Source organism: Synchiropus splendidus, chromosome 10 (assembly GCF_027744825.2).
Source record: "Synchiropus splendidus isolate RoL2022-P1 chromosome 10, RoL_Sspl_1.0, whole genome shotgun sequence".
In the NCBI taxonomy this organism is placed as follows: Eukaryota; Metazoa; Chordata; class Actinopteri; order Syngnathiformes; family Callionymidae; genus Synchiropus; species Synchiropus splendidus.
Window position 1 is genome coordinate 16,721,482 of NC_071343.1, and position 27,918 is coordinate 16,749,399.

The 27,918-nt window shown below is 39.3% G+C and overlaps 1 protein-coding gene across 1 annotated transcript; it reads right to left on the reverse strand.

Moving 5' to 3' along the window:
- Positions 1-275: 275 nt before the first annotated feature.
- Positions 276-27,817, reverse strand: ube2f (ubiquitin-conjugating enzyme E2F (putative)). The gene is made up of 10 exons (XM_053877646.1): positions 27,613-27,817; positions 25,022-25,195; positions 24,671-24,700; positions 22,693-22,758; positions 15,459-15,526; positions 13,283-13,353; positions 13,134-13,191; positions 10,596-10,628; positions 9,481-9,543; positions 276-1,884 (listed from the first exon to the last, which is right to left on the reverse strand). Exons 2-10 carry the CDS (start codon positions 25,134-25,136, stop codon positions 1,834-1,836), a joined length of 555 nt encoding a protein of 184 aa, XP_053733621.1. The 5' UTR covers positions 25,137-25,195; positions 27,613-27,817; the 3' UTR covers positions 276-1,833.
- Positions 27,818-27,918: the final 101 nt, after the last annotated feature.

Genomic DNA, 27,918 nt, shown 5'->3' on the forward strand with positions numbered 1-27,918 from the left:
TAAATTCGTTCATGTTGCCTTATCTTGTACATTTGTGTCAATATGTGATTTTTTTTTTAATATACTGGATATGACATAAAAGAATGTTTTCATTCATCTCAACCAGGCAGAAACAAGCAGATCAAGACAGGTGATCCAGGAGTCTACTCCACCCATAAACAAGCATCTTCAGCTCCTGCCAACACCAGAGGAGCCCAATAATCCCTTCAGAAAACATTCATACGAGAGCAATGAATGAGGTCAGGAGGCGGCGGTTTCATTTAGATTCTCTTTAATACATCTTAAAAAACACTGATATACAATCTGAGAAAGAAAAGTTGCAGAGTTTGTGGAAAGCGAACGGCTGCCAGTATAAAGGACATGCATGCATGTCACATGATCACTGCTAAGGCTGCTGTCACATCGGCTGCTCGGTAGATTGGCTTTAATAGATGAGAGGACTCCTTCAGAACCACTGAGGTGCAATCCTCTGTCCTTTATTTTGGCAGACGCACCTCCGTCTTTTGTTTCTCTGTTCACGGTTAAAATCATAAAGACCCCAGTCCTGAATACATAACCCCCCAAAAGAAAAGACCATAGCATGCTAACAAGTCACATCAGTTCCTCCTCACACTCTTCGGACTCACACACTGAAATAAATCTCAAACAGTTTTGACATCCTCAGTAAAATGCACTGCTGGCGGATGGACTCATGCAGACATGTGAACACCTAGCACTGTGGACCAGGAACATTCTTGGACTCTGGGGGGGGGACAAACACAATGAATGATGGCAGAAAGACATTTCATTTGAACTCCTCAAGAGCGTTTTAGATGTTCCACCAGAGACTTTTTGAAAATTCATTAACAGTCTGAGGAGGTGCCATCAGCGAGAGCGCCTCCAATAGGAACAGCTGAGCGTCGTGTGACACAGCAGAGCCAGTAGCTGAACGCTCGTACACTTGACAGAGCAACAGGATTTGGGGAGGAGTTGTTTTATCAAATGACAAATGGAATCACACAACAGTGGAAGAACCAAGTGCTCACGCATCCTCTCCCAGACACAAGCAAACACAAAATAACTAAGCAATGGCTTGAAATGAAAAAAAAAAAAAAGAACACACGCACCAACACCTGCTTCAGTGTACACATCATGTGCCCTGCGATCAGAAGTATGTCGCTGTCTCAATGAAGGTGTGAGACGAAAAGTCAGCCCCAGACCTGGCCCACACACAAGCAAGGTTGAGTTCATATACAGTGCTGGAGAAGGTTTCAAGATGGGCATCTGCTGGGCCGCACACTTTAACAGTCACCTCCAAGTGTATGAAGCCGTGTGAGAAATAAATAACAAACGCGGACACACGACGAAGTCTTGAAGCCCACATGGAGTTAAAACCACCTTCACCTCTGAGTGTGTGTGTGTGTTGACATGCAAAGGGACAAGATGAGACGATATGGTGCCGTTCATTCACATGCTGTCTTAGTGGGGTGTAAAACTGCAGCTCAAGTCTAAAACAAAAGTGTGTGTGTGTGATCTCACTGTCATGGCAGGCACTGTGAACCCATGATTTTGCGTCTTTGTCTAAAAGTGTCGCCCCCTACCTGGCACCTGTTGCCATGGCTTGATTCTGGCTGGCTCGTGGGCACGTCGGCACCTCTTCACACAAGCACACTGTGGCCACACACTCAAGATTCAAAGAATCTGAAGTCCTTCCTGTTTAAAAAAAAAGAATCCTGTTCCTGCCTTGTGGAGTTTATTGCAATCGTGTGAGCGAGAGGGGAGAAGCCGCAAGTCATCTGTGGATTCAGAGGCGACGAGCAGCGGTTTGGTCGGTGGCGGCAGTGGCTGCTTCTATCATCTGGCATAGTGCTTGATGTAATCTTGAACTTTATTACGGAAATCCTCCTGAAAGGCAGAGAGACAAGACATGAGAGGCTTTGAAAAGATGCAAAAATAGAGCGACATTTCAGCCACATTACTGTGGAGAAGGGTGTCTCTATAGTTTACATCCAGAGAAATGACGTATCAAACCATGGTTCCAGTACAAAACTCTTTATCCCAACCTCAAATAATGTACATGAATGTAAGGCTTTTGCTGTATTCACAAAGGCTTCATTCAGGATAATGGATTTGACAATAAGATAAGAGAGCGAAATAATAAATACACTTACATCCACAGTTATTGACATGACTATTACTTTCAAGGGGTCAAGAAACGTAAGACATATGGCATGTGTCGAGTACAAAGCACCCATTTCAAAGAATAATTATAAAGAAGAAGAAGAAGATATTTAGTTGCCGCTGGCTCAGAAACGTTGGAGATAGATAAAAAAAACGAAAAAGTCATGTCTATTTTTAGAGCGTTTCTTTGTCATGTCCCTTCTGGTGATGTGCAGCCAATCTTCCCTGTCATCGTCATCACCCCCCAAACCTCATCGCTGCAAGTTACATCTGACCCCCATCAAGATTCTGATAACCTCCACTCTCTTCCTTTGCCTTCAGTCTCCTCCCTGACTCAGCCCATAATCTCCACTGTGATCTCCCTTCCCTCAGATGTTCTGAAGATTATTGCTTTTTCTTTCCAAGATGAACTTCTTAAAGATATTTTAAATTGGTGTTTGGAGGCTGACGTTCTGTGACACCAGTCCCTCAGGTGTGTTTGTTGCTCAACATTTGGTCCCACCACAGATCCAACTCTTGCATGATCACACATGATAAAACTAAGCTGAAACAGCAGAACAACTGAAAACCACAAAATACTATATGGACATGATTATGGTGATTTTATGAGTATTTTTTTTTTAAATAAAGTCCTGAAAGAAACATAATGGCAGGAACCCAGCTGCTGCACTGGAAACTAAATTTGGAGGATCAGACTGGGTGAGCACAGTGATGGCAGATGGGAGTGTATTTACTTGGGATCAACAGCTAGTGTTTTTAGAGAAATCAATTCAACAAATTTCAAAATCTCCCCATTTGCTTGTTTGCTTTTCGTTCAACTAGCTTCTTGGTTGGCTACGCTCCATTCCACGTCACAGCTCACGTTGGCAGCAGTCAGCGCTCTCCTCACATGATTTCTGAGCGTAAATATTGTTGAACGTCGACAATTGTCGGCTGCTATTGGGACAAATTTACTGTTGCACAACTGGATTATTATTATATATACGAGATGAAATAATCAGAAGTTTGCCATCCATGATCGGAACGGGACAAAAATCTAAACTAAAAAGTCTAATTGTTGTGTGTGTTCCTGCTTTAATCACACTCCGTGTGAATGTACAGTTACTGGAGGAAGTAAACTGAGTTACCGAGTTTTGATCAATCTTCTTCTCTCTATTTTGGGTTCTCCCTTCAGTGGTGGCCACAGCGGATCATCCTCCTCCATCTCTCCCTGTCCTCTGCTTCCTCTTCTCTCAAACCTACAAACCTCATGTCCTCCTTCACCACCTCCATAAATCTCCTCTTCGGCCTTCCTCTCCACCTTCTGCCTGGAGGTTCCAACCTCACCATCTTCCTACCAATGTACTGGCTCTCTCTCCTCTGTACATGTCCAAACCATCTCAGTCTGGCCTCTCTGACTTTGTCTCCTAAACACCTGACATGTTCTGTCCCTCTGATCTACTGCTTCCTGATCCTATCCATCCTTCTCACTCCCAGTGAGAACCTCAGCGTCTTCATCTCTGCTACCTCCAGCTTTGCCTCCTGTCTTTTCCTCAGTGCCACAAACCACACAACATTGCTGGCCTCACCACCCTTTTGGACCCCTTACCTTTCATCCTTGCCGACACATTTAAAAACAAACAAAAAAAAAAATACTGATGCCTCAGAAACCTTTGAGATTTTGTTTTCAGTTTTGATCGAATCAATACTATAATAAAATGTCTCCGCATAGAGCCTTTCAATTAGCCATGTCCAGGAGACCATATATACTTTCACCTTTTTGTTGGGTTATTGAGACTCAGTCTGTTGAGGCTCTGGATCACCATAAATGGACAGAGTAACTTCGAGACATTCTCTCCCCGATGTCTTCAAACAGCTAATCTAATAAAATCCAGTGTTCCAAGGAATCTCATAAAAGAAGCAGGTCATAAAAAGGTCAAAAGGAGAATCTTTTGACTAAAATTCATGTTACACAGGTGGACCAAAGACAACCGAGCAACAGTTCAAGTACATATATAAAGATTTAATTGTCAGCTGGAGTTATTCTTCTTATCTGTATATACTACAACTTTGAAATGAGTGATGAGTGTGCATGCTAAAAGTATGTGATGTGTATGTGTGGTGTGTAGAAAACAAAGAACTATCAAGTCCAAAAAAACAATTACAAAAAATAACATAGCATAGCATAGCATAAAAATGTTATTCTAGCAGATTTATACACAGTAAAAACACAAGCTCCACATCTCCTCCATTATGAACACATCAAGAGCAAATGTTACCTCAGCATATCAATATGTTGTGAACATGTTACACTGGAATACGTAACTACAAATACGACAGAATTGCTGCTGTGCTTTCCATTATATCTGCTATTTATACCATGGTCCAGCAAATATCATCATACATAATCATTATCGAGTTATCTGTCTAACAGTTGGCAAAAGTTAAGTATTGACTGGTAGAAAAATGTGAGTGTGTTGGAGCAACTTTTCTGGCTGCGCTCCAGACACTGCGGATAATTAACTCTCCTCCAGCGTTCTGAACAAGTAGTCAGAACATGCACCACCTTGTGGGAAAGGAAATGCAAATGAAACCCTGAGGGTAAAACAACTTTTCTTTCTAAATCTGATCCAGTTTAAGGCCAGGAAAGAAAAGAATCAGGATGTGCGATCAGAGTCTATAGAGGACTTCAAGTGTGACAGAGTAAATCATGGGCCCGCTCGCATCTGCAGCAACAGGCAGCTGTGGACCAGTAATGAAGGGCGAGCACATGTCTCCACGGCACACACAACTACATCACATCTGTCTGCAGCTATATAACCTGTTCAGACTGTTCGCACCGGCTACAAAAGATAAGAGGAGGCAGTAACAGAGTCCAGAAACCCTGAACTCCAGACAGCAGCCTGGACCTGACAGTTAACACTGCCTGTTGTATCACTTCCTTTCACACAGTACTGAAGCAGGTTTGGTCTCTTTAAGATCAACATTAAATCTACTTCTGTCACAGCACCGTTCCAAAGGCAATGCTCATGTCTTGTCACACGGCTTTGGCTATTATGGGATGAAAACATGATTTCCTCTAATGAGTATTATTGAATTCCCTGTGTACCTGACTAACCTAATACAAGCTCTCCATTGCATTACACAGCAGGTATGCGCTTCAGTGTTCTATTATGTTGACGTTCGCCTCATTGTTGAAGCTAAATTTGAGCCAACAAACAACAGGACACCATTTACTCAGTGCATGGATTCTAAGCCAGTGTCCTGTGAAGGAAAAAAAGAGCATTTTATCAAAAACCAAAGAGCCTCCTTTCAGCAACTACACTACGACAACAAGGATATCGAATCGATGTGACTGCGACACCTGAACATTTGGTTAGACAGAAATACAATGACAGACGACCAAGAGGGAAAAGAGGATGTGGCGTATCTTTCTCTAAGAAGGAGCAAGACTGCACATAAACGTCTGATGCAAATGAACGCAGTGCCACAAAGCAAAGGGAAACTGAGAGCAATACTTTTTTACCAAAACATATTCCAAATTATAGTCAATTTCAGCTGGAGAATGTAAACAGCTGCGCCTTCCTGCGCCTGAAGATCTGTTCTGTTCAGCTTCCAATGACTTCCGTGCACACCATTTTTATTAGAGAATTAACATTAACTTATAGCTGTGTGGAAGCAGGAACAGGACGAAATATTTTGGTGTGAATGATTGATAATTCTATTATGAGCAGCACAAGTTATTCCAGCGTTGGCTACAACAGCCTGCACATTCTGATGAGTGATATTGTAAGTAGCTTAAGTCAGGATGTTAGAGATTGTTTTACTTCAATCGCTGTACCTCATTTTGCCAGTATTTGAATCACTGTTTGTTCTGCTGGGAAGGAGTTAGCTGAGGCTATCATCATAATGCCATGAACTGGCACCATCATAACTGAGGTCTGTCCAACATGTCAAAGTATGTCCATTGGTTAAGTCAGTGTGTTCAACTCCAGCTGCTTTTGCTTTACCATTTGGGTTGTGGTACTGCTACTTTTAGTAGTCAACACTTCAAGCTTCACCTTATATTCTAGCACAATTGAGAAGCACTGTAAAAAAAAACGGGTAAAAGGCTTTATACGATAAAACACAAGATTGACACAAGATTTAAAAATAAGTCTCACAAATGAGACATTGCATATACAATAAATACCAAGGAAAGAATATTTCAAAGCATTTGGGAGGCGAGGTTGACCAGGTGAGGCTACCATTTTAATGAGGACTTTTGCACATGGACAGCAGAGGATGCCAAATATCTACAGTAATGGACGTGAAAGAGAAGACTGGAAAAAGATGGCGGAGCATGTACAAACAAAAAACAAGAATGCCAGAATAAAACACAAACACCTAAGCTAAAAACAAATATTCAATTCAGTACAACAGGTGATGGTTTCGAATTGCGAAAATGTATTAAAATGGTACACAGAATGCGATCACAAACAATATGTGTTTGAGCAACACAAACAACATGATAGAATGAGAGGTTCAATGTAAAACCATGCAGACTATTCTTCTGCTGTAGGGTCTTGCATGACAATCCACAATTCGACTTTACTGTCCTTTAGAATGCTATGGTTTAGTCAGTGTACCGCACAAAGGAAGAAGCGAGGATGTCTTTCTCAGTTGAGCTCATCGCAAATCTGATGTGAAAAGATCACCTGTCTCGTCCTGTATGCTCATTATGCCACACTGCCATAGAGATGTTAAAAAAAAGAAAAACAACAACAAAAAAAACAACAGACAGTGGGGAAAGTGCTATTTTGGCATGACACGCAGCAAACAAAATCCACAGAATAACAGCCAGTTCATCACCTTCCTGTGGCTTCACAGGATTCATATGATCAACGAAACCCACAGATGTAAATCCGTAATTTAATATATTTTAAATTACAAGTAAATAACCAAAGGTATAACAACTTCCCTGGATCAAGTAGACAAATGTATTCCGACGTGCATTTGCTTGAAAAACAAAACGGATCTTGCGAACTAGCTTCCATGCAGATGATATTGAGTGTGTACACACATGAATCCCCACTCAGCGCTAACAGTGGTCTGATGCCTTGTTATCATGTTCTGCAGCCCTGACTCCACAACCGCCCACAAAATTGCCCATGAGGATGCTTCATTTTAGGCACTTTAGCCAGCAAATGTATTCAGAGAGCAGCCATGGGAGAAGTCCCACCTCAAAAACCTTTATGTAAAAATCCAAATCCACACAGACAAGAGGACGTGCGCTGACACACACACGCACACTCCCACTGCCTCACTTATGAGCTGTTGGAAATTATTAAAGCAGTAATACAGTGGGAAAGGGTCATGGTTGGATGACATGCATTCGGTTGACAGCAACGCATCATCACAGTGGCAGCACCTCAACTTTGTGACGGTAGCATGTGCAACTTTCTGTCAAGCAAAACTGCAAACTTTCTATAAACACTGAAAGTTAGAATTGTCCAGTGATGGAATATATGTATTTTTGCAGAAGTCAAATCATCCTCTTCAGGATGAAAGTGTACTCATGAAAGCCCAGTGTGTAAAAGAACTGAAGGTGCGTTCAAGGACCAAGTAGGAACAATGGTTTCTTTAAAATAAATGTGTTAATCAATGCAGTCCAAGTGTGGTTTTGTGTATACTTAAAGCTCTCTTTTCTTCAGTGTTGCAGATCTTTGTGTGTGTGTTGCCAGTGTGTTGTGCATAAGTTCTGAAGAATCTTTTCAATGCAGCTCCTTAGAACTCGAACATCAATGTACAAGTACAGTTCTCGATAAGCTAACACTCAAAACCATACAATAATTTAACAGAAAAATGGAGTAGAACCCCTCCTTGTTTGTTCCTTGAGCACTGCATATGATGAGCAATGTGTCGACTCCCACTCAAATCATCATTTTGCTAATATTTGAAATGTAGATCACCGATTGTTTTTCCGTCGAGACATGGAACATGGAACAACAAACGTCAAAATATTTACATTGGTAAACTTCATTTGTTTTCGCATCATCATTTGAGCGGTGACATTGATAGTTTTAGTACTAAACTTCAAGTGGGGCCATGTTAAATTGTAGCACAGTCGAGGGCAGTAAAATAATCGGATAATAACATAAAAAGACGTTATCCATATGCAATTATTATATAAAAGTCACATCCAACTTACGACCATAGACAGCAGATGCTTCTTTTTCTTTTTTTTTATTCAATGTCTGGCACCGCAGCACGTAGCAGCCCGGCATCTCGTACGACAGTTACAGCAGCACAGTATCCCAGCATCTCACTCTCACACAGTGATCTACCACTACAGTAGCACCTATAACCCTTGCGTCAGCTTTTTTGAATGGCATTGTGAGCGGTTGGTTGGAACCGATCCCTGTCGTAAGTCGGATGTTCCTTGTATTAATCATTTGTTGGCAAATGTAACGTGAATTTGCCAACAATAATAAAAATAGAAAAGTTTAAATAATGGAAATTAATATAAAACTGCTAAATAAATACATTGCAATTGCAGTTGCAGTTAACAATAAAGACAATAAAATCTATGTCTGGTCACGGAGCATGATTGTAAGGGAGAGTTTCTCTCACGTGCACACACGCACAGCAGGGGGGCTCTGATAGCAGTGATGGTCACGTGTTGAACTTTCTGCCAACTGAGCCCTCTATTAAAGTGATCGTGTCCCAATTGAATGGGACTTTGGTATTATTTTTGGGATTTACAAATGTCATTACAGAAGCCAGTAATGGTATAGTTGTACAGTTGGTATATATCCATCTTCCTCCTAACCGTCAAACACAGAGTCTGCCACAATCATGCTTTGTTGGAATCAATTTTAGAAAGGTTCAACAATAGATTAGATATCCGTCATTTGGCCCACAGTGTGAACACCCTAAATGGCGGTTAACTATGGTACTTTGTCCGGCCTTGACCAGCAGTCTTCTCTAGCCCTCTGTCTCCAAGTCATGTGGACAATATAACAGAGTGTGACACAGCTATCAGCATCTGCACTCTGAATAATCCTGAATGCAGTTAGCAGAGAGATATGCACAGTTGGAACAGATGCAAAAGGGTTACGGGCAGAGATAGCTCCCGCACATGAAAACACAATTGGGCAGGGTCCCTATCTTGTGAAAACATACGCCCTTGAAAAGACCTGCTCCCACTATAACGCCCACCATAGTGTTGGGTAATAAGATAAACAGTCACCTGCGGAATCCTACTGGTCTGTGGACATGCAAAGGGCTCTGCTTTCTGTCCAAATAGAGTCATAATAAAACCAATTTGATCTCCAGAGTTAAAGAAATCCCTTGTCTCACCTTGTCCCTCAGATGATGTTCAGCCGCATCAATGTTCAGAGGGTCATCAAAGTTCAACAAATCCTGGAGCAAAGCAGAAAGCACAGACTATAGTTAGGTTTATATCATAAAACTGATTCCCCCATAAATCTATGTTAAAAGCTTTCACACGCAGAGTAAAAATGTCTTGTGGGTAGGATTGAAGAAGTCACGGCAGTGACCTTCAGTAATATCTCATAATTAGCAGCACCAACAACATATTCCTTTTAACGCAAATCAAATCGTTACACACCTCTAGGGGGTTCTTTTTAAGCATTAAATCAAAACATCCAGCAGGGTCTAAGCTTGTAAATAAAACATGTTTTTAGTCAGCGGCATGCAAAGTGCTGATATGCAAAATATCTCTTTATAGAGACAGAAGGTCGATCCAAATAACTTTTTTTTTTAACCTTTGTTCACTCATAAGTTTTTGCACTCTTTATAAAAAACTATAAAAAGTGAAATATGACTTTCTGAAGACTAGATATTTTCCACTGCAGCACTGCTGCCTGGCATACGAGTCTGGACTCTGAACCTATAGTGAACAAAACACCGTAATGAGCCTTCCAGCATCATTATACTTGGAACCCAGGAGGCAAAAGCAATGTTACAGAGATGAAATGCAGGATGTGCGAGTGGGGTTTAATATTCAAGGACTTCAAAAAAACAAATTTAGACACAGAGTAGGGGCATCTGAATGCAGATAAAATGAACCAGCCTTTCAGAACTAATTCAGTTGTATTCCATACATTTACTTTTGATTATTCACACTGTTCAGTGACTGAAATGTTCATCAAACTATGCACACAAACATGTTTTGACTGATTTTCAATTATTTATTCATTTATTATGATAACTATTCTTTATTTTATTTTCAGAATTTCTCTTATATTTTTAAGGAGAAGTAATGATAGTCGATATTTTTTGTTTTATTTACTATATTTTTATATAAATATAGAAAAAACAAATTTTAAAATAGAACACCCACATAGAACATAGATCCGATGATATAAAAATATTAGTTTAATCCGCAAGTTGGTAGAAAATTGTCAATTTTAACCACAGTGCCATTATATAAGTCAAAAATGATAACTTACAGTAAACAATGAATTCAGCCCCCAGACCACATCCTGAAAAGAAAAGAAGAAATCAAGAGTTAACAAGTCGTACACACATTTCCCAGAGTACATTCTTCCTGTGAATAAACACTAAACTGAGGTCAAATACTGTTCAAATTACGAAAACTAAACAAGAATTAGATGAGATTTTGCACAATAACATGTATGTACTGTAGGTAGATGGAGAGAGATTTAGTGTAATAATGTCAGCATTTGCCTTTCTTGATGAGATGAAGATGAAGCAAAATTTTTGATAAAAAAAAAAAAACAAGCAAAAATAAACAAGAGTGGGTCTAAAACGCGAGCCTGTCTCTCCTGTCACGACCTGCCGCTGGACTATAATGAAGCAGCACAGTGGATAGGGGAGCATCTGTGGGCTGTAGACCTCAATGTCTGATGAGGAAGACAGGCAGAGCAGTAATTGCCTTCATCACTGTAACAACAAGCTTAATTATCTCTCACTTTCTGCTTACAACACTGACTCAACAGCAAAATCCAATTATAAACTGCAAGGAGATGTGGAACTGCAGAGTTGCTAAAAGTCTGCCACTAAGTAATGAGAGTAAAAAACAAAGCAACTCTGAGTTTGAGCTTAAGGACCTTTCTCCTTCCTTCTTTGTTTGACTGCCAAAGGACAGGCACCAGTGTTATTGACAGGTTAGTAAGACGTGTGATGCTCTTGGACAGGGGTGGGCAACTAGTTCCAAACATTTGACTTTCTGGTGTAGCTTGCTTCAGATGACACCTCGTTGGTTAAATAGTGCTTAACTGGCTGGGACAAAATTCTGCACCACCAAGGCTTTTGAGGACTGGATTGCCCAGGTCTGCTCTCAGAATCAGTGAGCAGCAGAATGGTTTCTTTCCCAGGTGAAAGCACCACAGACTGTTGTTTGCACTGGGAATGCTGATGTGTGGTACTGTACGAGGAAGTCAAGAGCATCAGAGATGCATGTGAAGGTTGTGATGGACACGTATAAAGAAGAGAGACAGTGAGATGTAGGTGAGACAGAGGAATTCCGGGTGAGTAGCATTACAGGGATCAGCTCTCATGCCATTCATGTTTGGTATTGTTATGGGCAGACAGAGGAGGTTGAGGAGGAGTCTCCAAGGACCATGACTTTTGCTGATGATATCATGATCTGAGGTGGATGGAAAGATGGGTTTAAGCAGAACCTGAAAAGCAGAGGAATGAAGACCGGGAGATAGAGAAGAAATGTGTGTATGTCAGCGGTAGTGAAAACACATCAGTTCAAGTGCTTGGGTTCAGTCAAACAGGGAAGAAAGAAAAAGACAGAGAGAGGTGAACTTGAGGGAGGCAGGATTTAGATTTAGTAGGAACAGGTCGGACAAAGAATGTTCGAAATGGAAGTACCAGGTCAAAACAGAAGACAATCATTGAGATTCATGAATGTGACAAATGAGGAAGACAGTAGTGACCAGTGACAACATAAGGAGTGGCAACCCCTAATGGGAAACACCAAAAGACAAAGACCAAGTTAATCACAAAGACAGCAGGTCTCCCTTCTTCAATAGAATCAAGTCAAATTCACTTCTACTACAAGTTCTTATTATTCAGGGCGGATTACTCTGCGGCGCATCTCCACTATGTTTTCTTTCCTGAAGATAATGCCACCCCAAATTTCACAGCCACATCTTTTGATTTCATGGAAAATTCATTCCTTTCATATCACTACTTAAATCTCATGAGGTTTAAAACCAGGACCCCAATCGTGGGATTATGCAGATTTGGAGAATAACAAAACGATTTTGCAGAGGCAGTAAATACTCTTTCATCGACACAATGAATTTATTCGAGCTGAAAAAGTGCGATACCAGGATGGACAAAGTCTTTGTCTGGCAGTTTCCTGTATGGATTTAAGTGGAGCACACTTTAAAAAAAATGTTGAGATATCACCAATTTTCAATACACTTTTAAGAATCACTTTAAAGAACAAAAAGTCAGAGTGGCCTTCCAAAAAACAAACCTCAGGAGCAGAGAATGATTTTTTTGTCTTGGTTATTGGCCCAAAATCAATATGAATGTTGGGTGAATTTAATGCTGGTGCATCCATATGAATGCACTGTCTTATGACGGCATATTCTCTTACATCTCATTACTAAATTATCATAATTTGTCTCTCATGGTCGAGATTTGGATGCTTTCACCTCAACATTATGAGAGAAATAGAAGTACAAAACTAATTTAAACACGTCAGGAATAAAATGGCAGGCAAATTAACTTCCACAAATGCCACAGAAGAAAACTCTCTTACGCATAACATTTTGATAGCAAAGTTACACATGATGAATTTGTCATCACAGCACAAAGACAGGAGCGTGTGGTGCATATGATATGATATTCAAAAGCCTCACTGCTTTATGAGGGTATTAGATTTTGATACCAATCTTTTTGAAACCTCTCTGAAATATCACCCACAGGGATGCAATGTTAACTCCCATTAAGCAGACATGTCAGGAACACATCACGATGAGTAAGTCATCAATGAACACATTCACCTTTAACGTTCTCGTGGGGGCCCAGCCTGTGCCGTCAATAGAATGTTCTCTCAATAAGCTGCAGGTACAGAAATAGAGAGTGTGAGTCATTTACAATGACTTGAAGATAGCATTCTGTACATGACTAATAAAAAGGCAATGGTTTTTACCTCAGGCATATCTCGCCATTCTCTGTGATATTGGGATGCCATATTCTGGTTAGACATCTCACTTTAGGAGGCTGGAAGAAGGAAAAAAAACGTGTCAATAGATAAACATTTCTGTCACATCTTTGGGACAAGAGTAACACTGCTACCAATGAGCATGTGTGTCTGCAATTGTTGGTGTGTTTTCTGTCAGCTTCAACAGGACCGCATTTGTCTGTCAAAAGGTTTGAGCGCAACAGTCAAAGCACATCTTTATACATCCTGATTTAGAGTGAGTTTTTTTTTTTTCTTATGATAGACACTCTAAAAGGTTAGTGTCTTGTAAAGAGATACAAAAACTCCAAGTCCAAAGTCCAAACATTTCTCTGTTGAGCCCTTTTTTAAGAAATGGAATGGAACAAAAATACTTACGGCCGCAGATAGGATCTGAAAATAACTCTACGTACAGAACGTTGATAAGACTAAGTCACCATGGCATAAGTTTAAGATGACAAAGCAAGTCAATTCAACCACCAGTGGGGCGGTGTGATCGAGAACTGAGACTTGTAGACTGAAATACGAATGACTTACAGCTTTCATGTTCAAAATATTTAGAAGTATTCCCATGTTTGGAGGGAAAATGTGTGTCAAAAGATGCAGACGCAAGAGCGAGTCAGAATTGTGTTTTGTTGTCTGACTGAGCCCAAGATTGTTTCAGCACTTTCCAGTGACTTATCACAAACCATCTACATAAAGTTTGAATGAACAAAATTGATTGACATCGAATCACACAGACCTATCTCTAGCACATAAACGTAACTCAGTTCCAAGTGCAAAAACTTCAAAATGAAAGTTATGTATCAAATTAAAATTTCTCTGAGCAATTTAATAATAACACAAACAACACATTTTAATTAAAGCACCAAGAGAAATGGAGTGTTCATTGAGCAGCTTTTACGTCTGGGCAGAGTGCAGCTGCCATGGAAACCAAAGACAAGAAAGAGAATGAGAAATATGATTTAAAAGAATAACACATCATTCATATTAATATGGCTGAGAAAACAAAAACAATTTGATCTCAGGTAGTAAATAACTTTGAGGGTATTGATAAATAAAAGTTAAAATATGAGCATGTGCAAACAATTACTAAGAAGGGCCACATAAGACTAATGGAAGATATGAATTCACATAAATTACCTAGGTTTTAATACAAAACAATTTGGCGTATGTGGGCCTTTTGAGTCAGATTGTGAATAAACATAGCGACATGGAGGCAACTTTTCAAGGTCAGGAGAGAACCTGCATGATCAGAGGTAAACACTGCAACAATTGTTCACAGATACAGGTTCAAAGTGTAGACCAGCGGAAAGCAAGAGAATGAACAATTGAACAAATGTATGCAGTGTTACACATCTCGCCCACAAGTACATATATAGGAAGAGTGGGAGTAATTTACAGTGACACAACAATTGTTTTTTTCACTTTTGTTATTGTTGACGACATTATTGAACAGCGGCAAGAACAGCAGAAACATTCCAGGGTGAGATGATCAACAGGAAGAATTTTTCATTTCCGTGTGGAGCACAAAACGTGTTTCAAAGGCACTGTTTCACTTAAATGACTAGATCCCGACAAAATGGAAATTGTTCAGACGCAGCAGAAGAAAACAGAACTGGGTCTGGGTTAAATAACCAACATCCAAATGACTCCACTGCAGTTCTAAACATCAGTATGATCTATTATCACACTGATAGTGTTAATCCACTGTCTTCAACCTCAGAGGAGCCATACACAGCAGCTCTGTCCTAGTTAGCAGAGTGTGGCTAACTGCAACTAGTATCAACATAGATCCAACCAGTCCTTAGTATAGATTTGCCTGAAGTTCTTGTTATTCAGGTTAGGAAATAAAGCTGCAAAAGTCGAAGTTGTGCTTTTGAGTGGCGGCTCCACTGAGCTTGTTTCTGAGTTCATACATGATATATTCTTGAAATGTAATTTACACAAACCAGCTATAAAGCACAGTAGGAAACCCTGGTCGGATGAGAATTATAAGAGGGGGAAAACGTAATAACCGACATAGTGGTTTCACTGCAGTTTGAGTTTCTTAAATATATACATGTAGGGCACCAATCCATTTAATATATGGATGAGCTTAAAAGGAGCAGGCACAGTCAAGCATTAAAACACAAAACGTACTTACCACCATGTTATAGGCTTCTGGGACGTCTATTTCAAAATGAAACCTCCCACTTTGGTAGTAACCTTCATCTGTGAAACATATTGTGAAAGCACATCTTTAGGCAACAGCTGCACATACTGTTACAGACTTCATGTACTATTTTGTGACAAACCTCTCCTGCAGACAGTACAGAGTAATACATATTTCATATGTCAATGATGAGCATTACTGCAGAGATGTGGGTGTGATGATACAGGGATGCAGATGGTGCAGCTCACAAAGGTCAGTTTGCATCAACACAATGACATCATAAAATGTAAGTGACAATTAAATCCGCCCACAGATTAGGGTTTCAACAGTGGAAACCCCCCAGTGCAGCAACCAGTCCAGGGAAGCTGAGCTGTATAGTATCTCTCTGTGAACCAGGCTTCAGCTTTAATTGTCAAGCATCAACTGTTTTTCTGGTGGCTCTCGTCTGCACAAAATCCCAGCCAAGATCGAAGCACTCAGATGTGTCAAAACCGTATCTTTGTTCAAGGAGAGTCTGGGGTGATGAATGCAAGATTGGATCTGGGCTGTTGTTTCAACACTAGTTTAGGTGATAGGGATGATTCTAATCTTTGATCCCTCATGTACTGATACGTCTCAACAACAAAAAAAAAAAAGTCAACCATGCACAGGGGTTTCATTCGATCATCATATACTCAAATTCAAATTATGAAGCCTTATGATAGCCTCACTAGGGACATTGCTTCTTTCATTAAAGCTGACCTTCAATAAACAGAGGAGGACCAACGACTGCCTTCCTTCTCAAGCACTTGAGTTATCACATAGATAATTTCTTAAAGAGATTCTATCCAGCTCGTTTCCAGGGCTTTTAAAATGATGGATTCTGAGCACCGTGATGACTTTTCTATCAGTAAAATGCTTTAATATAAGTAGAGGGGGGAAAAAATCTTCACTAATCTTCACTTGCCTAAAGCACTTCAGTGAGTTGCAACTTCTCTACTCATTTCCAATTGGTCAGGGTCATTTATGAATCATGTCTGAGCAGCGTTGATGCACTCGGATGAGAAATCTGCACAAGTGCAGAGCAGTCCGTTAGAAAACACAAGTTCTGTTTGATGAGCCAAATGAGAAACGGAACAAACTAACTTTAATTCACGCATTGATGACGGAGTTTTAGCAAGTCCTCTGTAAAATCATGTCCACAGACTCACCATTCTTGCAGAAATATTGAGGGTTTTGCAATACATATATACGCATTTTTTCACTGCGAAATATATATAATGCACAGCATAGAAGTGTCAGCCGTAAGTCGGTAGTCAATCATCGGCAGCGACCACATATCCATGTTTCAACTTCCATGTTTCAACTGTCGACAGCTAGTGAGGAGACGTTCTAAGACAGCTATTTTCGACTTGGCACACAGCGGTTGTGCTGCATGATCAACACATTTAACATGAGGCCCAGAATCAGCACATTAGAGTGGTGGTTGCTGTGCTTCAGCAGGTATCTTGCGATACAATCCGCATCCCGATAAAGGATTGGTGATACAATACATTGTGATCTGTTGTATTATTTGGATCCATCATTTTAAGGGGGTAAATCAGATAATACACTAAAATATTATGTGAATGAAAAAGTTTATTGTCATGAAGTCAGGCCAGTCCAGTTAGATTTTTAGTTAAATTTGACAAGCCAACAGAGGAATGATCAGTTCCCTGAGCAAAATAACACTGGTTTATTGAAAGAAAGCAGCAGCATATCCAAGCAGCAGCTGCTTTTGTGACGTGTTTAATTCTGACACCATTTTCTTTGTATTTGTATTTGTATTAAATATTAATATAGCTGAAACTAAAATATCAAGACAATATCACAAGTATATTTCAGGAAATCCGATACTATATTGTATCGCAATGTTTCATCATATCAATGTTTTCTTACATCCCTGCTGCGACTAAACTTAAACCAACAAATAATGTCCTCTAAACCTCTTGTGAGAACTAACAACACAAAACTGGATCTGAAGTGAAGGTGGTTCAAGACAAGTCTACACAAAAGACATCGACAGAAGACCTAGAAGACCAACGCTGCGTCTAGTTATACACAAACATTTTCTGTCATATCATTTTCTTAGCTTCATTCTGCGGAGGTGAATATTTTGTGCTTAACCAAGCTATTAACTGCATTATGCAGGTACTGTAGTCCAATAAGGAAAAAATTCTCAGTCAGAGCCGTTTAGATTTTTAAAATCCTGATCTTAGCCGGGCTAAGAAAACAATTTGTTTTATCATTCATGTCATCTAACTGAGATTTCTGTGGTCTCTCATGCTGTGATTTTAGTATTTAATCATTCAATCCATTATTCTGTCAATATATCAGGATAAAAAAAAACAGAAGCAATCGTAGCAATACACAGAAAATGAGACTAGGAAAATGCTTCCAATTCCACCAAGTGCTTAGTCAAGCAGGCCAATTCAAAGAAAACTACTGAAGCTACCGAACATCTACAAATGACTCAGTGAAACAGAATGAAATCTAAAGTAAATAACTTTCAAAGAAATATTTCTAATTTGCACAAAAAGCGCAAGTGAAAGAGTGAAACTGCTGCCAAAAAGGAGAAATGGTAGTGAAACATGGAGGGTGTGAATCAACTAACTGCTGCAGTCACAGGCCATACATTATTTATTTTTGTCTTCGGTACACTGGAACAATCAGTCTCCACTGTCATGAGACACTGCACCTAAAGCTACACACAAATGCACGACAAAACACACACACGTTGGGTTAAATGAAACACTAAGTCAACCAGAAAAAGAGGAAAAACATGCATTGCAATGTACCAAAAGGGATTCCTTTTTCCGTCTAAACTGCAACTGCACAACTGGAGTGACCCATGTAAATATAAAGAGGAGTGCATTTAACAAATAATGTGAGCTGCTCACTGTATAAACATTTATTATGCCTTAAAACACCAGCAGCACTTTGTGTATACCCCAAGAGAAATTCTGTTTCCCTCATTTTAGAATTCATAAAAAGTTTCATGGTTCAGCAGAGCAACTACCTCAGCATCCAAGAGGTGTAGCAGCGCAGCATCTACTTTTAGAGGACCAACTGGGGTTTACATGTTTGCAGAAGTGTAAACGACTTGCAACAAGCTCCCTTAAGTGAAATTTGGCGTGACAAGTTGCCTCTGAATTTTGGACTATTCCAGGCGGAGGTGGATTCAATTAAATACGGATTCACATCACTGATCTCTTCAATATAGGAAAACTCGGCTCCTGCTTGATCTGCATTCAGCAAGGTATTACGAAAGAAAAGAATAGTTGATTGGATGTTCCAGACAGGACTGCAAGCAGTAGATAACCAACAACACTATTCAATATCATTTATGATAGTACCACGATGATCGAGTGCACACTGAACTGGCCACGCTTCCAAAATAATACACACAAATATAACCATCAGTCATTGATTTAATTCAAGCCAGATTGCATGTTGTGTTCAGGTAGATCTGCACAAACAAGACGACAAAAGTTTGAACTTTTCGTGAACTTCCAACATTCGCATCTTCTTTCTTCATCTGGTGACAAACAGCATGTTGCTATTTATCCCAAAGCAGACTCCTCATTGTATGTCTCATCCTTTGTTTGTTCCACATAACTGTGTAATCAGTTCTGGGAAAATTCCAGCAGCCATGATCGTTTGTGACAGTTGTAGAACTACAGGAATAATTGTGGTACATTATCTTTCACTCAACAGAAGAAAAAAAACCCATCTATTTCTAAAATACAGTACAAGAGCAAACAAAGAATGATACAAATATAAAGTGACACTTTAGAATAGGGAACATCTATGACCTAAATAAACTGCTTATTCATGTTTGTATTGACAGCATACTAGCCAGTAAATAATGAAGTATTTATGTAATGTAATTACAGTGTATTAACCGTAATAAGCAAGTAGTTAGTTTATTAATAATTAGTATGTGTTCCACCAATGTAATGTCATCAAATATTGAAAGAAACTACAATTTATGCTATCAACTCTATCTCTCGGAATTTGTGAAAATGGTTACTACGACTCAAGTTTGGTATTTGTTTCAATCTAAAAACTGCAACTGGAATTTTATGAGTGCAATCCAACGAATTAAGATCATATTTGATCCACCCATCACGTGTTATTAATTCTTTTATTTTCACACTTAATACAAGGTTAGAGAAATGTCTAGTTTACCATTATGGTTCACCCGTTATTTATTTCAATGACAATATTTTTTAAGCTTTTTAATTTTAATAAGAGGTTGTATTCTTAGTGACCAAGAATGTGGCCCAGCACCAAGTGAATTTTATTCATGTTAAGATGACATTTTATATATGATATTTATATATATGACATTTATATATATATATATATATATATATATATATATATATATATATACCACGAAACGCTCTAAATCTAACCTACTTAACAACCCAATACATATCTTTCTCTGAGTATTCCCAGGGTATTTAGACAGCCAATTGAGAGATACAACAGGATATAAATTACAATACGTTTCTAAATTGAGGAAGATTATTTCCAATCATGACTGTTTGATACTAGCGCACCTTATTTTTTGAAACAAAACGTAACTGATGTAAAGGGGGAAAGGTGTAATCGTAAAAAGATAAGAGTTTAAGGAAAGTGAGACACAGGTGTGTGCAGCGGTTTGAATTATTCACTACCTACACCCAGTCTTTCCGGCTGTAAACTGAGACTGACTAGTCTATGATCTGCTATTTTTGTTCAGAATAGCTTTCATTGAAATCATCACAAACTCGAAGGGCTTCTGGTTTTAAATAGTAATAAAACAATGACGTTCACAACATTACTTCCACATATTGAATATTGCCAAAAACGTTCTGACTAACCCACCAATCACTCATGTAGATAACTTGACAATGGCAGACAGAAAACTGCATAAGGTCTTTATAGTTGTCGGTGAACAGAACACTAGAGATACAGCTGTACTAAATCCACCATGAAAAGAAACCAGACTAAATCCTCCCACATGTCCTTCCGCATCGCCCTGTTATGAGCGACGGAAAAGGTTTGCACAGCTAAAGCACTATCTCTGCTATTCAACACTGCCAATACACCTTTACATATCGATAAGAGACGTTTTCAAATCGTTGCGAAAGAACATGCAAGAACTCATCTTCAATCTTGGCAAAGAAAAATGGCAAAAGCACGACACGCAGCCAACCACGAGAGCTTAACAGCAAATGCAGCATCCTTATCTGACAGACATGAATACACATCTTATCTTGCACCTTCGCTTGTTGAGTGTGCCACCAATTACTCAGTGAAGGGAAACATGGTCGTCCAACATCAGCCAGAAGCCTACAAGGCTAATCCACTACTGTGCTGTGTATTTGCTGAGGCAGTCATAAAAACACCAGAAAGGTGGCCTTCATATAAACAGAGAATGGCAAGAACATGATTTATACAGGAGCAGATGACTAGATGTAGAAGAGCAATCTCCCGCTCGGCAAATAAAAAGTGACACAATCTGCATTGGTTCATTACAATAGCGTTCAGATTTAATAATGTGAATCTAGACTGATGGCACACAGAGCTCCTCTTCATGTTATACACCTTCAAAACAATCAGTTTGTGGCCCAAATGATTAATGGATGAGCATGTAACTGAGAGAAGTGATCTAACGCTGAAGTTCTGTTAGAGGATATTTGACTAGCAGCCTATTTAGCCCAGCAAACTGCTGAGGCAGCAGCCTAACCTTGGAGAACAATGACATCGCTGTGAAAGTGTGAGGGCAGACAAATGTGTCTAGGTGAAAAGAATAAGCCTAAAACTATTCTCTCATACACACACTGTCACACTACGATGCACCTACAGGAGGTAGATACAGCAATTAGCTACAAGGGCATGAAACTGAAATTTTGAACTTTTTGGTTTTGTTTCTTTTTACTTATTGAGGTAGCAGCAACAATGTAGTATAAAATCAAAATATTAGCCTATATAGAACTGGGTGATATATTGACATTATTATAACATCAGTACTGAGCCAGAAAAGGATATGAAGTTGAGGCTACATCCAACTGATATCTTTTCACATTGAATCCCCACCTTTTTGCTCCACGGCTTGAAAAAAAACAAAAAAACCTGCCACTGCTAAGCAGCATGTTAGCGACGCTACATAACACAATTACACAACAGGAGACGTTGTGTGGCAAAAAAAAATCAGTTACAGTGGTATCTCGGTTTTCGAACGTCCCGGACTTCAAACAAATCGGCGTTCGAACAAAAACTTTCGAACGAAAATCCAGAACTCGAACGCCCCTGAAAAACGCCAGGAAAAACCATAACGTGCGCGGACCGATGAGCTGACCCACGCGCTTTTGTTATTGTGTATAACGCAGCCTCTGTATGCAGACGTGTCCCGTTAGCTAGCTCCCGTTGTGGGCTGGAGCTGGGACAGGGATGAGGCGAGTCTGGAACAGAGCGTTACTTGGTTTATGACTTTGTCACAGCCAAACTGCACAGAAGCGCACATTCAGAGCTGGACACGCACCGGGCACCTCTTCACTTCTGGAGAGACGTCACTCACTCAGCAACCCCTCCCACATGCAGCGGCCACACACATAGAGGAACAGCGCACCTGCAGCAGACACTCTACATTCACTCCTACAAAAGACTATTTTAAGGCTTGGAACGCATTATTTCTTTCTCCATTCATTGTAATGGGAAAAATAGATTCAGATTTCGAACAAATCGCTTCTCGAACGGCCGTCTGGAACGGATTGTGGTCGAGAACCGAGCTACCACTGTAGTTTATTTCATCAATGCCACAAGTAGCGCACCACATCAGAATCATATTAACCCCTCACAAGAGGTAGTCAGTAAAGGTAAATAAAGCAGAAGAATCAGATAAGGCCATAAAGAATCAGATGGTTTGAGCAAAACACATTATACTCAGAACGAAAAAAAAAAAACAGAAAATTGAGTCAGTAGCAAATCAGAAAACTGATTAGCAAAATGAGAAATCAATGAAAAAAATACTTCACATTTTTATTTTATTCTTCTATCACAATTATAAGCATTACAGTGCTGACTTCATTCATTAACTTCTGTTTGGTATTTTTCAACCTTCTATCTGTTGGAACATTTTCAATTCGATCACTTTTTACTCAACAGCGCTGATGACGACAATGATGCATTAGACAATCAAAAGAAAACATCTTACCAGGAGACACAGCAAGTTGAAAATGATGCAACTTGTCTTCATCTGGAAAACTGGCTTTGCATGTATCTGAAATGGAAGATCAACCAAGGTCATTGAATCAGAATACTGAAATACATTATTTCATATATGAATATTATGAAACAAATATCCAAAATGAGGTGATGAGAAAAGGTCAATGTCAAATTTAGAGGAAGAACCTATTTTTCAGTTCCCTATGGCACCACAGTCTCCCCTGCTGGCAAGAAATATGTACTACAATTCAAACAACCAGAAAAGAAAGGGTGATATCCCTAACAGCATCCAACATTCAAGGTAAGCTAAGGAAAACATCAAATTTCAAAACACTCCTCACGTTATTGAGACTGTAGTCAGTAGCCGGATGTCAACGAGTGTTTTGCCTGGTGTGAATCTCACTTTAATTGTTGCGGGCCGGTTGTTTACTTCCAATAAAGAGTGCAGGAGAGGCAGGAGATAGTGACTCACATTAAGGCAAATATTGTATTAGAAAGGCTAGTAAGTGTGGTATCATAAACCCTTTGTATTTTTACAGGACCATTTGATGTCAACAATCTGACATCTACGCTGTGTGAGCGAAGGCAGTATCTACCTGTATGTCATATATATACGATGCCATTCACTGGCAGTGTGTAACTTTGCTAGCGTGGGAAAAACACCTGTCCACGCAGTACTGTTTACATTATTACAGCGTGCTACTAAATATTAATTTGTGATGGTTTCTTTATTTTTTGTTCAGTTTGGAACACATTCTTAAATTGATAATATTGAAAACTGACAGACTGAAACTGTCCAGTTTTGTTTTTCTCGTAAACATTGAATAGAAACATCTGATCTCTATTGATGTGTGTCTGCTTAATTTTTTCCCCTGACACTACTTTAATGATTTCATACTATATTGGCTATGACAATCTAAATGTGGAAATGAGTCTAACTGGCGCTAAATTAATATGAAAAATTGGCTTTTGCTGCTCTTCTCCTTCACTGTCACTCACCAAAGACAGAAAGCCAACTCAATATTTTGAAAATATCACAGGGAGATTAAACTAAATGTCAGGGGAATCAATAACAACACCCGACTTCAGCCACCGAGAACACCTGCAGAGAAAATTTGATTTTATTGGGGATTTGGAAGATGCTGCTGTTGCCGAGTATAAACAAAGATTTCCTGAAAGCTTCAAACAGAATCCATGCAAACATCTGCTGTACAATTCATGGTGGTAAGAAGAATTCATTTTATTCTTAAAATAATTCATATAGTATTCCAAAAACAAAATTGACTCAGTTGAAATCAAGGGTGTGCAAACTATTTTTAAAGAGGGAAAGATTGGCAGAGGTAAACAAGTGTGAGGGGCATTATGATCACTGCCTGAATGTCTCACACACAGGTTTCAAAGAGAGGAACAGGTTGTCAGTAGTTCATTGTAGCTCGATGTGACTTTTAAAATCTTGCTTACAGTCACACATTTACAGTGCGTTCTTAGTCAGATTCTCGGGTCACTGTGGGGCAAATTACTCTACTTCTGAGCGGCGCACATTTGCACGTTCACACATTTGTAACCTCAGGAGTGAATCAGAAATTCTAGTGACGTGGTCAAAACAAACGCAGATCATGACATGCCACTTACAAATAAAGTAAGAGTTCAACATTGTAAACAGAAGTGTGAGACAAAAAGTGGGACAAGCAAAGGGGCATTTTAAGAGGACGAATTAACAGTATTATGACAGAAGCAGCCATCCCCATGGAATTTGATAAAGGGCCCCAATTGGCCTGCAGAACTGACTTTGGACACATCAGGATTAAAAGTCTTGCTGATAACATCATATTTCTGTCAGGCTTCAATGTAACTGAAGTAAAAATGTACGCATGAAGTAGAAGATAAGAAGCAAGTCATGCATGTTGAAAGCCATATGTACGGAGAAGGCGTTTAATTGAAAGAAAGAAATAGAAACGTTTACTTACTAGGTAGATTGGCTTCAAGTTCTGCAACTTCTGGGGAGACAAAATGAGAATAATGTAAATATACAAACACAATCCACTGCAAAGCCAAAAAAAATCAACCAACATTTACATATCACCATCCAATAATGAGATGGCACATTAACCAATCTTACCATATACGGATGAAATGATGCCCAGCAGTTATTTGGGAAAACTGGCAGTTTCAAACCTTAATGTAAAACAATCCAAGGCTTTCAAAATGTAAAAATCCAAAGATACTAAACTTCTTTCTTTCTAAGTAAAGATACAGAGTCTGATTTTTTTTTTTAACTCAAACAAAATTGACGTGATTATGACCCATGGGGCACTTACCTTTGGTAAGGAGACGGTCCCTTACTGAGACCCTATGAGTGGTATCAGAGGCTCCGGAGGCGCTGCCTGTCAATCCACCATCATTCCTCTTCATTTTCCTGGCTAAAGTCAGCATGGCTCTCCTGCTGTGTCCTCTTAAGTCGCCGCACTCTAGACTTTACTGCAACTGGAACGCTAGATTAAAAACAAAAAACATGATGAGCTGTATTTCTGAAAGCAACATTTGTATGAATCATCCCAATGCAATACATATCAATCCCACATTTATCATGAAATCCTTGTCACAGCTCTATATTATCCCCAGAAAACAGTTCAGTGCGCAGATATAAATGAACCATTCTAACAGCTATATACATAGTTACTATAATAATTTGCAGCCCACAACAGATATAAATTGATGAATAAGTCATGAATAATAAAAACACAACCCACAGTCAATCCACGATGTAACTGCATCCATTTGCTCATAGTCCATTTTCTTAAGTGTTTAAAGCAATGATTCACATTGCAAAACAAGAAGAACAGGACAGAGTTAAAAAATATGACCAGCAATCAAAAGATTATTGTGTGGATCTTGAATCACATGACTATTTTTGGCTGCAGTGGATCATTGAGAATAACATCAGGCCTTTAAAAGTTTCTCAATTTAAGACTGTTACAGTGTTATATATTTTACAAATATCATTCAAAGAGATTGATTGTTATATTTTAGATTATTTTAATAAAAACAAAATTGGAACTTGCTGGCAGCTGAATAAAATATAAAGGGATCAGACAGAGTTCTGATATCATTCTGGTCCACTAGATATAGTTGTTATAGAAACAAACCACATGAGCAAACAAGATTCAATAACCTAGTGTTTCTATCAGTAGTGTCTCAGAGTAATGAACACACTTGAGCATGCACAGAGACTACAATAGTGTCACAGTATGGTGTTGAGTTCTTGGTCCAGATATTTGCATGAAATCGCAGGGTTTAAGACCCAGTCAGGCCAGATACCATCCACCAAGGTACTCAACACAGTGCGGTGCCTATGATAGAATGTTGGAAGGTTTAGCAGGGACAATAACAGGCAAACCAACAAGACAGTTCATCTGTGTCGTGGTCTCAAGGCTTTCCTCCATTACGCTCGTGCAAACTGATGGTCAAGGGATTCACACAATGAGCAGCTAGCCATGATTTACATTTAGGGCTGATTTGGTAAGGCATCAGTTACATGTTAAATTTCAAAACCACTTCCAAAAAATAAAAGGAAAAGCAATACTACAGAAATTGACATTTCAAAACCAGATTGCCTGAATTAAAACACTGACACAAAAGAAAAGAGATTCATCAAAATAGTGCCAGACAAAATAAATTAGATTTTCATAGTTTACAGTTGCTACTTAAATTCATGACAAATTTGTTCATCTAGTTGTAACACCTTTTTATTACACGTACTTCTGCTTCTCTTAGTCTATGTCAAATAAATGTATTTTTATTTCTTGGAAACATTTCAAACCATGACTATAATGTATTGCCTTTTATGATTATCAATGAAAGGCAATATACATACAAAAACACAACCTATAAGGCAAAAAAGAACCAATCATCTCTGATCTAAGGAAATACACCACGGAGGCATATCTTACAATTCCTTGTCTAAATGTGTCCCTTGCTCCAGGCAATTGAACTCGGGGTGTTACTCATCTCGACTCAGCCACGACAAGCTAAGCATCCAATGATATTGAGAATCCACCCTCATCCTCTGTAGTAGGTGCATGGAGGGCACTACACGTTCACAAGGGACTGTGACCAGGTCGCGTTTGGAGCAGCAGAGTGTGAGAATATCGGGTGTCATCGAGGCCAAAAAGTGTGTGTCACAGACGCCCACCTGCCTCATCTGTCAATCACAGCACTGCTCAATAACTTTATGGTGATCGGTTCATCACGTTGCTTTGCACAAACAAATCATGAACAAAATCATCACAAATCGCACAAATGAACACAATGAACAATGGCAGCATTAATGTCATGAGGGATTCTTTTTTTTTCAGACATGCATATTATTGAAAGGACTTGAGAACTGTCATGAGGCATAACATGCTGTATTCCATCAAGACTGTGTAAGCCTAAAGCTAGAAATACACTATAGTAAACAATTTTTCACTCTAAATCTTTGTACTGCAGTCAAAAATATGAAATATTTATGTCACGTCTGACCCCTTTAATAGTATCAATCCTTTTTTTTTAATTTACTTCATTGGACATATTTGCTCTGTTAGTGCAGGTGCAATGTTTCAAGACAAAAGTTGGAGAATTTTCAACCTTCATACTCAATCTTCCGTGCAATTCTCTCTTCGCGATGAAGCAATGTTAAATAGTTAGTCTTAACGGTTTTCAAGCAAACGAAGTGAACACACACCGAACACTTTTACTTGTTCAAATCTTGCCTCGTCACTCAGTAAGCCTAAGAACGCAATAAGTCACTTATGTCCATTTGTGTTCATTAATTTTCATGTTTGCTGGTTATGAGTAATAGGAGACACGGCCCGTGTCGGGGTTGGACTTCTGGGTATTTTATTATCGCGTGATATTAGTGTGTTTTTACCTGCTATCTCAGAGCTAACGCTCCGTGCTACACCATCATCAGTCGCTCTCCTCCTTCAAACTCCAGCCGTGAATCTCCAGTTGGCAATAAATAGACCCTCCTAATCTTGTTTATAGTTTCAACGCGTTAAATAGGGGAAATGATCTCGTAAAAGGGGGTAAAAAAACGGGTGGGGAATCAGCTGTCACAACTTGGCTCCGGCATAACAGGCACCGGAAGTGCAGTCCAAACGGAACGGAATTGTCGTCCGTGTATAAATGTGACCGGGATAAAAGTTCCGCCTCGCACTGTCAGTTGTATATCGGA

Coding starts and splice junctions, on each gene's coding strand:
- ube2f (XM_053877646.1), bottom strand. CDS start 25,136: ATGCTGACTTTAGCCAGGAAAATGAAGAGGAATGATGGTGGATTGACA. Junction 22,759..24,670: donor ACTTGAAGCCAATCTACCTA/GTAAGTAAACGT, acceptor CTTCCATTTCAG/ATACATGCAAAGCCAGTTTT. Junction 13,354..15,458: donor CAGAAGCCTATAACATGGTG/GTAAGTACGTTT, acceptor TCCTTCTTCCAG/CCTCCTAAAGTGAGATGTCT.